We start from the raw sequence: 15,035 nt of genomic DNA, 5'->3' as shown, positions 1-15,035 counted from the left end.
CATTTTCAATAATTTGCTCACAAAAGTTTATTCTCATATAGGCGATGAAGAATATTACGATGAAGGAGAAGAAGAATTGCATAAAGACTCTCCTGATATACTCATCGATGAAGACGAGGATGTACATAATAAACCAATAAAGGATGAAATCAATAAAGAAAATGGCTCGTTAAAGTATGATGTTTTTAATAAAAAATTGTATGAAAATAGTGATAATGATGACAACCAGCAAAACAAGAAAATGGTCGAAGAGGTGCTTGATGAAATAGATACACATGATGAAGACATCATCGCAGACGATATGCCAAACCAGAAATTAGTAAATAATGATTATAAAATAAACAATATACAACTTGATCAAAATATACCTGAGTCAGAAAATGATCCAAACATCATAACAGTCCGTCCAACATCAGCAGTACCTAATACTACAAATGGTTTCGATGTTCTTACAATGAATGCAGTTACTATGGTAGAAAATGATAATTTCAAAGAATTTATTGATAGTGGTCTTATTGATAATACAGAAATGTTGGCGGTGTTGGATTTGGCAGATCACGCAACGGTTACACCAGAGATAATATCACAAAATGATGAAATAAATAAAACTGATAATAAGTCTGTAGTTAACGATGCTGATAAGCCGAATTCTGAAGGAAAAATAACCGAAATTGAAGATAATAGTTATGATCAAATACAAGATGAACAGGAAGAAATTGATGATCAAGATACCGTCGATGATGATACCAACGACAAAAATTTAGAATACACTGAAAATGAAGAAAATAAGCAAATCGATGATTTACCACAAAATGATGAAGACGTGCCAATTACTGAAACATCAACAACTGTTAATGAAATTAAACCTGAGTCTGCGACAGAAGAGTTAGTTTTAATTCACGAAGTTGTATCAGTTGTCACAACGAAAAGCGTGATAAATGGTACAATATTACCTGATATTACTAAACCAGCATCAATAGAAACATTCAATAATACATTTACTAATGATACCGAAGGTTGGTTTATCATAGGATCAGTGCAAACCAGTAAAAGTGTATCTCAGATCAAACCAATATTAGAAACAGATTCGGAAGAAGAAAATGGTAATGATTTTGTAACTGAAGCTATTGGTATTAACGATTTTTCTACCGACACCACTGTTAGTGATGTTACAGTCCTTCCTGATTCTGTGCAAGATGTAACTCCAATTCCGTCAACAGAATCTATAATTGATAAACTAGATCAGTTGCAATCAGAACTTTCCAGTAGTTTTCTTACCAGAGCCTTTAATAATATTTCTGACAATATTGCAGTATTGACAGATATGCAACATATCAATAACGCAACCAGCACTGCCGCTCCACCGGTTCGAGAAACTCAACAACCATCGCCGGTGGATGTGAAACCAATTAGAAAATTCATACCAAATTTGCATGTGACTACTAGTACATTTAGGCCAAGGCATAAAGCTACAAAAGTTGAGCCGAAAGTAGATTCTGAATTATCTGCATTATTGCCTCCTGGTTTCAAACTTCGAAACTACAATAGAAAAACTACAACAGCTCCTTGGAGCAAACCGGATTCTGAGGTAAAACATAGAAATGGTACAACAGGTAGAAGTTTAGAGCAATCTCATGACGATAATAAAATTGCTGGGCAAAATTCACAATTCAACTTTAAGAACAGACTTGAGAAAAACATGTCGGAAACAAAAGACTTATCGCAAACCGAAAAGATATTGGGAGGTGCTGTGCAGATAGATATCAGCTCCTTACTTCCCCCGGGATACGTGCCACCGCAAGTTAGTTCTAAAACTAGCAATGAAAATACTTCAGAAGCAATTCATACTACCGTTAAACATGTTGATGAAGAAATTAAGACTGATAATAAAAGTAGTAATAGTTCTATTGATAGTTTACTAAAGAATTTAACCTTCGAGAATATTAGTTCTAAATTATTACCACAAGGATTTAACGCAGGTGTAGAACCGGTCAAAGAAGCTAAAGAAAAGCCAATTGAAAAACCGGTTGAAAAACCATCAGGTGGTGGATTAAAGGTAACAAAGGACATATAACTTTTATTCTATTTTTTTAGAATATTACGACACTTTTATAATTGGACACTTAATTACCCTTGGGGAATAACATGTTTTAATTTAATTACGATAATTATACAGTTTGCCCGATAATGAAAAATCAATTCATTTTGTTATACACTTACGAGGTCTGTTCAAAAAGTACCCGGAATTTTCGTTTTTTCAAAAAAATATTTATTTATTCGTCTACATTAATGTGGTCCCCTTCAAAGTAGTCCCCCCCAGATATAATACACTTATGCCAGCGTTTTTTCCAATTTTCGAAGCACCCTTGATATTCACTTTTTGATATGTCCTTGAGCACTCTCAGCGATTTTCTTCAATCGAGGAAAACCGCCGTCCTTTCATGGGTCTCTTCAACTTTGGGAATAGGAAAAAGTCACACGGAGCCATATCTGGTGAATTTTTGCACTTTGCACCACTTTATTTCGTTTTTTACGCAAAATTTAATACAAATTCTTTGACTTTTCAATTCTTCCATTGTAAAAATCGCCGAGCTCAGAAAAACACAGTCGAACCTTAGCGACTACCACAGACAAAGTAAACCGTGAATATAGCTGAAAATTTCATCATACTTTAGGGGCATGTATACCAACACAATAAAAAAAAATTTTTGACAATCAGACACTCCAGACCCGCGAAATTTAATTATTAGTAATTCCGGGTACTTTTTGAACACACCTCGTACATATTTTATAGTTATTATTTTTGTTATTAGTTCTTGGTTCACTGTAATTGGTCTAATAACGTATTGAATACTGTGACAATTCTTTTTTTTAATTTTCATGCATTTATTTCGTATATGTTTCAAGCTTTGATCGTGTTCATCTTCAGCACAAAGGTTTACACAAGTATGATTAAAGTCAGCGTTTATAACTATTAATTCCGCACGTGTACAAGCGCAAGTGTCTTTAAATAAATTTTAGTTTTATTTTAATATCGTTTATTTTTAACTTCTCACAAGGTAACTTACTGAAATAACAAAATAATCAATATAATTTATTTATATCTTTACTTATGACCATTTTGACATACTTAAGAAAAATAGATCTGTGTAGTAGTGGCAGTAGCAGTATGTACTCGTATGTATATATGAATGTATAGATCGGCCACAAATTGGGTGGAACGATTCGAAGAATTTGGTTGGACCGAAAATATTTGGTTCATATTCATACCAATGAATGGAATTTTCATAAGATATACATTGATAAAGTTATATATTACTCTAAACAAACATTTCAACTATTGGGATGAGTTACTCCAATTTTCAGTTGAAGATAGTTGAAAAGTCGATGGCCTTTCACTTGATTTGAGATTCTGTATTAATGTATAAGAAATTTTGCTCTCGTATAAAATTGAAATTAACAAGAGGCTATAAGGCTATCTTATATGTTAAATATAAGACTTAGACTTGTGACCAATTTTCTATACATATTGCTGTATATTGAACATAATTTTTCGATATATACGAAATAAATGTATAGATAAATTTTTTAAATCTTATATCTAAGTAAACATATATAATTATGCATATTATTTAAAGGTTGTTTTTCCGAGCCGTCCTGGTGGCCGCAAGCCGATTTCAAGAACAAATGACGCCCGTCGCCCTGGCTCGGATGGAAATGCTGTGACGACTCCTCGTACATCGACGCTGAAAGCATGGCCTAGTCGGTCAACAACCGAGTTTACCGGTTGGCCTTCACCTTCAACAACTCCCATCTCTATTGAAAAACTTCTAGAGTTGCAGCGAACTCAACAAATAGCATTCGCAAATAAATCATTACTCCCCGAGGGTTATGATCCAGGTGCCTTGAGTGAGACGTCCAGTACAACGACAACAACTACTGAGGCAAGTAGTTATATAATCTAAAGTGAAATAAACAACTACGGTGAGAATATAAATAATATAAAGTGAAGTAGTAAGTATTATCTGCTTCATGGTGCAATGTTCGAAATTCAGAAGCAGCTCTGTCAGCTCTTGCTGAGAACAAATTTGAGACTTAAGGGGACATATTTGTAAATTAAACATCATTAAACAGTATAAATGAGAACTATAAGAATTATGTAAACACTTAACCACTTCGATACGAGTGACAAGTATACTTGAAGGCCGCAAAATGCACACAGCCTGTCGTCACGTTTAGTAGACGGCTGTAATATGAACGCCCAGCGTACGGACGCTGCATGCCGGCTGTGAGCGACGTTTCGCGGCCGATAGGCGCCGTACCGAAGTGCTTAAATAATATCACAAGGCACGTTCTGCCTTGCCATCAGTCTCATTTAGATAAATTATATTAACATATGTGATCAAAAAGGTGTTTTATGTCTGATCTCTTTTAATGGACTTACTTTACTCTAATAACATTTTAATATTGTGTTATAATTTAATTAATATTTGTTAATTTTCAAATTTCGAAATATATTTCTACTAAAAATATTATAACAGGCAACGTCGACTCCAACAACTACACACGTCCCTGGTGTCTGTGAGAATGAATGTTCTCTTGCCGCCACAATCAAGCTTGTGGGCGGTAGCACTTGGGTTCCTGAACTATTAGATCATCATACTAAAGAGTGGCAACTTCTTGCAAATGAAGTACAAACTGAAGTAAGAACGTGTTTCAATTTGTTCTAATTTGTTGTTATTATTTATTAAATTAATATGTAAAAATTCACACATATTTAATTAAACTGTTTACTTTTAGTTGGAGTTAGCATACAGTAACTCAAACATTTTGAAACAGTGGTTCAAGAAAGTTAGAATCGATAGTTTTAGGTAAGATTATTTTTTTGTTTGAATATTTATGAATTTCACTAATATTACGAATATTCATTTTTAAATTAATTTGTAGTTAATGTGTTTTTATTTCTTTGTTCTGCAGTAAAGGAAGCATATTAGTGGACTATTTTGTCGAACTCGCAGATCTACCAGGTCAACTGGGCACTTTAGAAGTAAAACGAATATTTCATGCAGCTTTAAGTCCTGCTCCTGAATCAGATTTTAATGCCGAAAATAAAAGTGATACAGAAGATAGTGAAGATGATTCTTTAAAATTATCATTAGGAAAATTTTTGGTCGATCCTACTTATACGGACTTTGTTGGTGAGCACATTGAATAACTAAATAATCCCGATGCAAAACATATCTTTATTACACTAATCAAATGTTGATTTTTAGTGCTTCCAAAGGCACCAACTTCTACTGTGGGATATTCCGAAAGCGATGTGCTGCTACCACAATGGGCTATTGCTGTTGTTGTTATAGGGTTTGCTTCGTTGTGCTTCGTTATTATATTTGGAGTCACAGTTGTAAGTTATTGTGATAATACTTAAATAATATCAATTTTTACTAAATTTAATTTATCATTTTATTCATCACAGCTCGTCAATAAACAGAAAAATAATCAAAAGAAAAGTAAAGCAGTACCACTGACAGAAGATATGTTACAAGAATTAAACAAAAATCACATGGGTATATTTTCATATAACTCTTTTGAAACAGTCAATAAATAATATACAAAAACTTGAATTTAGACATGAAAAATATTATTTAGGTAAATTATGTATATCATATTAAAATTTATTTTACAATTTATAGGAGGCTTGGATAATTATGGTGCTGATGATTTATATAATGTTAATCTAGAGGACCAATGGAATCAATCAACCAAGCAGGCAAAGGTATTCCAGCGATTATTACTTAGTTTATTATGAATTTTTGCCTGAATCGTTATTGGCTGATATCAACACGTATTTTACAACAATTCTTAAATACTGTAAGCATAATCATTTTTACCCCGCGTGTATTATAACACAATGTTGGAATATTTATTAACTTTCCGTTGGAGATGTCTCTTTTTGCGAAAAAATCCGTTTTTCTAATTTTATGTTTTCTAGACTTTTCAATGGGATTTCTAGACGTTCTAAATAGAATGAGACCAAATTTGGATTAGGTATGTGTGTGTAAGCCGATATTGAGAATTCAAAAACTGTTTAAAAGATTTGGAAAGTTTGGAATCGCTTTGATTAGTTTTTGGTCAAGATCGACTGGGCTGTTTCTTCGTTGAAAATGTTGAAAAAACATTTTTGACGTATTTGTTGAATCTTTATATGATGATAGATTTCGTAATATAAAATATTATAGGCCTACGACAAGCTGTTAATTCATAAAAGATCATTAACGTTTAGAATTTTGCCGCGCGCTTTAGCGATTCCGGTTAGAATCCATACCGAGCAAACATGCACATTCCGTGTTTCGTATGTAGCTACTGATTACAGTCGACGTCCACACATAAATAAAATGGAACACAAAATTTATAAAATAAAATGTACCAAACCAACTAATTTAATTAATACAATTACAAATATTATTGGTATATTTGAAAGACATCAATTGGAAATCGCATTGATCCATTTTTAGTAATAGCGAACATTTTATTTTGGAAATAAACCGTGGAACATAATATCTAACAATAAGTAGCTGAATCACAATTTTTATTGACTAAGTTAATTATGAATACGTATCGGGAAGTTAAAGCAACTAGTTACATATTATCATACTATACTTAACATAGACGTACATAGAAGATGATGCGAGTTTTATTATTTTATTTACTGTTATTATGCAGTACTAATGCATCTATGTTAAACATATGACCTGAGAGAGTTCTGCGCAGAAATTTAACAAAATACGAAAAATGTTTTGAATTGATGAATTGTTTGCAGCGGCCGATGGATAATGACAATATTGGCAGCAACCTATACGATAGTTGGCGTTCGCAGTGGACACGTCCATCCCAACTTCATCCGGCAGAGATATTCCGAGACACGCCGTGGAAAGCGCCCCCACAAGGATTTAGAAATGCACCCCCGCAAAACATGATGTCCATAGCTCCAGAATATAATCCATATGGAGACTCAAGGGCCTACGATGTTTATTTAAATAGCCATCATTATGGCTCAAGTTATCAAAGAAAGCGTCCGGATTACGATACTAATTTTTAATTTCCTCCAGACTTTATGCATGCTAAACAATAAACATTAATAATGAAAAATACTCATTGCGATTTAATTTTCTAATATAATTATTTTCATTTTACATCCAATGGCGCACTCGTTGAAAACATTTAAAATTGACATAATTTGGATAATAATGATAAACCTTTATTAAAGAGCTTACTAGTTTTGTTTTAAATGTGTATAATGATTTTCTACAAATCCGTTCATAAATTGTTGAAATAAGTCCGGGATTTAAAATTATTATGACAATATTATACCATCAATAGTATATTTATTTTTATATAAAATGTTGTAATATACATTGTCAACATGCTGAATAAATATTTTCGATTGACAAATTAAATGATAAAAATATGCACTTGAATAAGAAAATTTTCTTTTTTAATCATAAAGTAGATCATTGCAGAGATTGAGTGTAATTTGTAGTTACAAAGCCACATGCAGTTTTGATTGAGGGATGAATACGATGTAAAATTGCTTTGATATAACGGTTTATGCTTCAGTAGCCCGACGTCTTTCGACTGACATAGATGTTCTGATATATTTATAGAGTGATCCTACTACGGCATATAATCTATAAGTATATGATATACAATTTTAAATTTGAATTAAATAATCAAAATATTGTTTTGCGGTGTTCCTCTTTTAACATTAACCAAATCGTGTATATAATGCATAATAATGAATATATTCATTAATATATATATCTATATATCAATAGTATAAATATATATTAATGAACATATATGTATGTGTGTGTTATACATGTGTGTTAATTTTAGTGTTAAATTAAATCCTGAGTATATATACATATAAGTTGAAGCCTTTGAAGTTTTTTTGATATATATATATATGTGTGTGTGTGTGTGTGTGTGTGTGTGTTTAATTTTGTGTTTGATGTACCTGCAAAATAAATATTCGTTCGCAATCGATCGTTCCAGAAATCAACATCTCTGCACTTTAGACGTTAATACATCGGAATATTTTCACTTTCTCAATTGAATATTCAGAAATGTATTTAAAATTAATATTAGTTATGGTGTGTTTTTTACATATATTTATAACTTGCGTATTAACGCAAGGTGCGATATATTTAAATTTTCACCTCATTCAGACTTGTTGTGTGAAATTTTTCCATTGCAATATTTTTTAAGACTCCGATGTAGGTTTTCACATTAGATTCATCTTTTCGATAAACTGAAATTTGATCACATTCTAACCGTTAATTCGCTAATTTTTATATATTAAGGGTGTATTCTAGTGCAGAAATTAAAAAAAATCTAATTTTCAAATTTTGTTTCATATTTTCAAATTTTAATTATTTGAGAATATGTGTATAAGAAATTATTTTTGGAGGTACAGCTGTTCGACCATGATAATTTCTTCTGTTTTCCTTTTTTTGCGTAACTTTGAACACGTTTTTCTCAATTTTTCAATACAATGTACACGATTTCTTGAGTTCTTGAGCCGAATCACTTGAAATTTTCAAAGAATCATCATTATAGACTTTTCTCTGGTATATACTATATTCTAGCTTCATCCCCAAATTTTAATTTTTACTATTTTTAAAAAAATCGTGAAACAAAAAGTTTTAAGAAAAATTATCCTTTTTTGTAAACGGTCGTCATTTTTATCAAAAAAAAGTTTTTAACTTAATCCTAGTATATACCATTGCGACATCATTCTAAATTAACAATCTTTTTTTCATCATTTTGGTTTACTGGAGGGCTGCAATCATTGGCATGGTTACGTGTCAATTTTTTGGGACGCCTCACATCTATAACTGCTAATTTTTAATATTATAAACTTTTATTGTTTTTACTTGTAACTCAACTCTTATAACGTTGATAATTAAAATATAGAAAAGATGATAGTAAAAAAAATTATTGTCTTTTTTCAAATATTTAAAAATGACTTCAGTAAATTCATGCTTCTACACTAGAAAGCCCTCCTAATTGTTATTTTTAACGGCATTGTCCACAAATTTGCAGAATATGCTGAAATGAATAAGCATAAAACTAGCGGGGCGCATGGCATCGTGCCTTAAGGCAAATTGCTGGAACTTTCCGTACCAAAAATTATTTTTTTTTAAAAAATTAACATTTTTGAAAAAAATTTACTCTGAAAAAATTAGATTTTTGAGAAATTATAAATTTGACAAAACTTTACTTTTTTTGAAAAAAAAGACTTTAAAGAAAAAATTATTTTTTAATATTTTGGAAATTCTGAACTTTTTTTCAAAGCAATTGTACTGCTTTAACTGCATAGAGACGACATATCGAAGCGCCGCGTCGCCGTCAAACGGATAAACATTGGTACGGAACCCATAGGAATGTAAACAAAATTTATACTTACTCATTGTTAAAATCTCTAAAATATATCTGATAATTTGATGTGCATATGTCTAATAATCATTTTTGACCGCCAAATGGCATTTTTTTTACTTTTTTTACTAGATCTCCGAAACCGCTAGACCTGCCTTCATGAAAATTTGATCAGTTCTTCATCTTGTTAATACAAGTAAAATGTTTCAAATCGGACACTCCGTTCTCTTAAGGGGGTATTCTACTGTAGAATTTTGAAAAAATCAAAAAAATTTTTTTTTCATATTTTCAAAGTTTAGTTATTCAAAAATATGTCATTAAAAGGATTTTTCAAAATTACGATTATTTCCTGAGTTATATCCGTTTTAGTGACGTGGCCTCGGTTCGGGTCCGACCGAGTCTCAAAACTTTGAACGCATTTTTCTCGGAACTACTTTTTTCGAGCTGGCGGTAAGGATATCTCGAGTTCTAATGAACCGATTTACTTCAAATTTGGAGAGGATCTTCTCTATACATTGCTTTATCGCATGGACCTCTCCCAAAACTATAACTTTTCATTTAGTATTTTTAAAAAAATCGGAATTGTTAAAAAAAACATGAATTTTTTTTTTTTTTTTCAAACTGCCTCCATTCAAACAAAAATATTTTTTTGACTTATCCAAGGTTCATACGATAGCGACATCTATAATAATTAAGAATCCATCTTTTTTTCATGTTTCGGATCACCAGGAGGGTTGGAATCATGCACGCCAGGACACCCTCTTTTTTTGAGCTCCCACTTTGACTGCTCATAACTTTGTGAATTCTAATTTTTTTCTTTAATAATTTTTTATGTAATAATAAAATATCAATAAACAAATGATGAAAAAATCGATAGTAAAATATCATTTGTTTCCTTTATACAACGCTTCAAAAATCGGGCAAATTCATGCTTCTACAGTAGAATACCCCCTTAAAAACTGAGTTACCGTTTTTGGCACTTTTTGCCCCATATCTTCGGAACGGCTAGACCTGCCTTGCCAAAAACTAATCAGCACGTCTCCTCATCAATACGAATCGAATGTTTTTTGAATTATTCAAATTGCTTCTTCTGTGTTCCCGAAATCGTCGACGAAAATTTGTATCTGCACACACACATACACGCACACACACACATACACGCACACACACACATACACACACATACATCCATTTTTTCTAAGGCATGCCAAAATGTTCAGAAGGTTTTGAAAAGTAAAGATATATAAAAATTTTCATTTTCGATTTTTTTGCGATTACTATAACTTGCCCTACGGGAAGTTAATAAATATTATAGCTCACAGGATATTAGTTTTGGCTTTAACTATTTATTTTATGAACTTTTTAATTCTTGTGTATTGAAACAGGTATTAGAAAAATCAAAAAAAATATTTATTATTGCGAATTGGTACATTTACGGATCATGGTGGGGCACGAAGGCACCGCGGTCCTGTACTTGTGAATCACTGGTGAGTCCTGAAGAATGCACCCACAAAAATGATTTCGTAAGTATTAAATCTCACATTGTATTAAAACGGCGCATTGAGTTTATGCAACAAATACAACTGAGTCAAATTTAAAAGTTTGCCGTGCTTATTAATGCTAAAATATTTTTTGTAGTGAGGCGTTCAGAGTCGCGCACGAATTTTGAACAACTTTAAAAATGTATTACACATAATGTGAGTGCTCTGAGAGAATATGATATATATTTCTGCATTCTATTGCAGTACTTAATTGTGTTATCCCGAGAAGTAAATAATTATCTAATGTGCTCCCTGAATATATAAATAATACTGTAAACAGTTTTTGAAATGGATTCGGTGTGTCACGTGTTTCTAATTCGAGGTGTTTTAATACACTTATTTTTACTATGTTGATATTATGTGAGCTACAAGTGAAATAAAAACCTTTAAATATATAAACATATCATGAAGTAAGTACTGTACATACTAAGTATAATATGTAAGCTGGTTACACACGTGTATATATATATATATATATATATATATATATATATATATATATATATATGTGTGTGTGTGTGTGTGTTGTGTGTGTGTGATATATGATTGAGTTGTAATGTTCCATCAGTAAAAGTTTAATGCATCTTAATATAATTTATTATTTTTATAATTTATTTAAAATCCATACCTTTCAAGTGATCCCGTATTCAGTATAATGGTGGTGGTATTCAATTTTTTTTTTCATTGACTACAAGCTAGGATATTACGCGATAGCCACGGATTTTAAATTGTATATATTAATATAATTAATTAAAATTATATTTACATTATATATATATATATATATATACGTATGTGTGTGTTTGTGTACATTTACAGAGCCGGCCTTAAAATGATTCTGTAATATTCCAATTACTTAACGCTTCAGTCGAGGTATTTAACTAAACAATATAGGTACTTCTAAAGAATTCTTTGTGAAAACTTAAACATACTTAAACATACCTAGATTTGTATATACAAATAAAGTATTTGAGTTGATTCGTAATTTAATAATTTAATTACAATTGATAATTAAAAGTTACTAATGATTCATCATTGAAAGCGAAAAGGGAAAGTCGTTTTGTAATGGTGGCAATTTACCAAATTAATCTCATAAAAAAATTTGATTTTTTTAGTTTCTTTGCCATTCTCAAATTTATTTATTTAATACTTAATTGTTTGTTTTGAATTCATATCTAAATGTTTAATTATAAACTTATATGTATATTTAAATATTTTTATTGTTGATGGAGGATTGATATGGATTATTTATTAATATGTATATATAAAAATATATTATTGTACTGAATTCTTGATCAATTGAAATGTAACGATTTTTCGGAAATATGGTTTAATTTTTCGTTGTAAGACGTTGTAGACGTTCAGGTTTAGTTCGGTCATTTTTTCGATTAGATCCTTGAGTTAGTGACATTTTCTGTTTTTATATAGAATTTTGTTATTGTACAACAACCAGAATCATATAATTTAACATAATTATCCAACAGCCAAAATAAATATATATACAAGTTCGTCTTATTAACTTCCCGTCGGGTATGTATTTTTGCATATTTTTACGTTTCAGGGGTTTCTGAACATTTTGGCATATCTCAAAAAATGAATGTGTGTGTGTGTATGTGTGGAGACAATTTTTCGTCGACGATTTAGGGCGTATGGATTAACCGATTTCAAAAATTCAAAAAGCAATCGATTTCTATTGATAGGGAGATGTGCTGATTAGTTTTTGCCAAAGGCAGGTCTAGCCATTACGGAGATACAGAGCAAAGTGTGCAGAAAATAGAAACAGTGTTATTGAGAGAACGGAGTATCCGATTTGAATGATCCAAAAAACATTTTGCTCGTGTTGGCAAAACAATTGTTTTCGGATTTTTTCCTTCAAAAAAATCATTCAGATTTTAATTCTAATTCTGGCTAAAGTTCTAAAGCTTACTTAAATACTCTAAATAAATTATTTTAACTTTGTAATTCAGTTTATATAATTCTTATAAATATTCAAAAATGTTACAGTATTTATAATAATCTATTTGAAAACATTTAATGTTTCTCGAATATTTCCTTATGGTACGGGAAGATCCAGCAAATTGCCTTAAGGCACGATGCCATACGCCACTAGTTTATAAAGAAGTAGGATTAAATAAAGGAAATTATTTATAAGGGATTACTGAATATGAAATATCAGATTAACATTCTATAAACCCACAATAGATTTAGCTCTATTTCAATTTGAGTGTTTGTTGGTAGAAGGCCGATTATACGACGCGCAGTATAGAAATTACAAAAGAACATATAATCAGTTAATTAAACAACAAGAACATAATGTAAATATTGAAGAGCTTATTTTAAAGTTCATTTGTGTGTACATATTTAATATAAATATATGTATACACACACACACACATATATATATATATATATATATATATATATATATATATATATATATATATGTATGTAGGAAATATGTGTTCGCCTAAAACAAGAGTTGTCTTCTATTTTACATAAGGATGTTTTAATAAGTTAGTTGACATAATTAATAAAATTATATTTAAATAAATCAATTTTAACCTCATTGCCGCATAAAATATCAAAGATGCTTAAACTTTTCTCTGATTTTTTCAAAAGAAATTAATTTGTTTTTTTTTTCAAATTTTTGAAGCGCAAAAATTTAAATCATTTTATCGAAATTAATAATACATATAAAAATTGATTTCAGAAAAAAATATATTTTTAACATAGTTCTTTTGTATTTATGTGTTTTCGCCAAATCCTTTTGATTTTCGGTTAACATCTTTCGAAGCTTTTTGTCAAGATTTCTTTTATCTGCTGTGTTTAGTTTGCTATTAATTTTGCAAATCGTTGATTAAACAAGTTTTTTTCACTCATTCGGTATATTTGATTTTAACTTTTTGAGTAAAAATTTTATTATTTTATTTTTCACTATATAATAAGAAAATAAGGAATAATATATATTCCATTTTTGAGGTATAGAATCTCAAAGCACTATGTTGTTTTATGAATTTAGAATTTTCTAGATATAATAATTTTTGTTCATTTTATAATTGGTAGAAGCGTTTGCTCTTTCCCATAAGTTGCCGGACAATGAAACTAAATTTATGATTTATGTATCTATAGACTATTCATGCCAAGTGAATCCTGATCAAAATTATTTTACTCTAAAAATATTAGTCAATATACAGTTCAATATACAGTCGCCTGCACAATTATTTTGCAACTACTTTCATAAATGGTCAAGCAACAACATAAATGCAAGTTGAAATAACTAACTTAAATTAGTTCCTTTTTGCCAACCTGGTATAGGTGCTGGTACCAGCTGGTGGTACCAGCTGGTGGTACCTAGCTGGTTCATTTTTGAGCACATACACATATATATATATATATATATATATATATATATATATATATAAACATAATTCAATCTTAAATATAAATAAATGACATTTCTTCACCTTCAGAAATAAGCAAATAAACTTTCATTATTAATTATGCATTTTATTTAACGGTGCTAATATATTTTCAGCAGCACTGATGGACAGAATCTTATTCATTCTTCTACAATTTTGTTCAATATAAGCATGTTTAATAGTACGGAAATCAATGAAGGTCAGTAAACGAAATAATTATTATTAATATATTATTGGATAATAATCTATAATATAAGAATCGATACAAAAGTTTAGAATATTTCAAAGAAAAATAAAAAGTTATCAAAAATCAAATATGATTCTTTTTTAGAAATTTAAACTTTATTAAATAAATAACACCATAAAAGTGTGTTGGTTAAAAAGTACCGTCTAATCTTAACTTTGAGAATAACAAAAATGATCTGCATTTCTAATAGTAATTATGTATTTAAGTTTTTTTCGTAACAATTAAACTTGATCCTTCTTAAATGATCGTTCATTTTTATTTTTTATGCGGTTTATTTCTTGTTACCTTACCGCTTTATTTTATAAGCATTATTTCAAAAATAGCTGCACCAATTTAAAACATTTAAAAACCATTTTTTGAAACTTGATAAGAACACGCTTCAATCAATTT

General features: G+C 30.1%; 1 protein-coding gene across 1 annotated transcript in view; it reads left to right on the top strand.

The window, feature by feature from the left end:
- The window catches only part of LOC113375387, a 30,831-nt gene extending 23,631 nt beyond the window's left edge, over positions 1-7,200 (top strand). Inside the window, exons 10-18 of the mRNA XM_026615324.1 lie at positions 42-2,056; positions 3,639-3,944; positions 4,542-4,703; positions 4,801-4,871; positions 4,978-5,198; positions 5,274-5,404; positions 5,477-5,567; positions 5,694-5,776; positions 6,821-7,200. Coding sequence (XP_026471109.1) covers positions 42-2,056; positions 3,639-3,944; positions 4,542-4,703; positions 4,801-4,871; positions 4,978-5,198; positions 5,274-5,404; positions 5,477-5,567; positions 5,694-5,776; positions 6,821-7,099 — 3,359 coding nt within the window. The 3' untranslated portion in view covers positions 7,100-7,200. The remainder of the gene's footprint in view (positions 1-41; positions 2,057-3,638; positions 3,945-4,541; positions 4,704-4,800; positions 4,872-4,977; positions 5,199-5,273; positions 5,405-5,476; positions 5,568-5,693; positions 5,777-6,820) is intronic.
- The last annotated feature ends 7,835 nt before the right edge of the window (positions 7,201-15,035 follow it).

This window comes from Ctenocephalides felis, unplaced genomic scaffold (assembly GCF_003426905.1).
Source record: "Ctenocephalides felis isolate EL2017-DRISC unplaced genomic scaffold, ASM342690v1 CF-g0.4_SCAFFOLD_01886, whole genome shotgun sequence".
NCBI lineage: Eukaryota > Metazoa > Arthropoda > Insecta > Siphonaptera > Pulicidae > Ctenocephalides > Ctenocephalides felis.
Note: the sequence above shows the minus strand (reverse complement) of the source record. Positions and strands in the feature narration are given on the sequence as shown.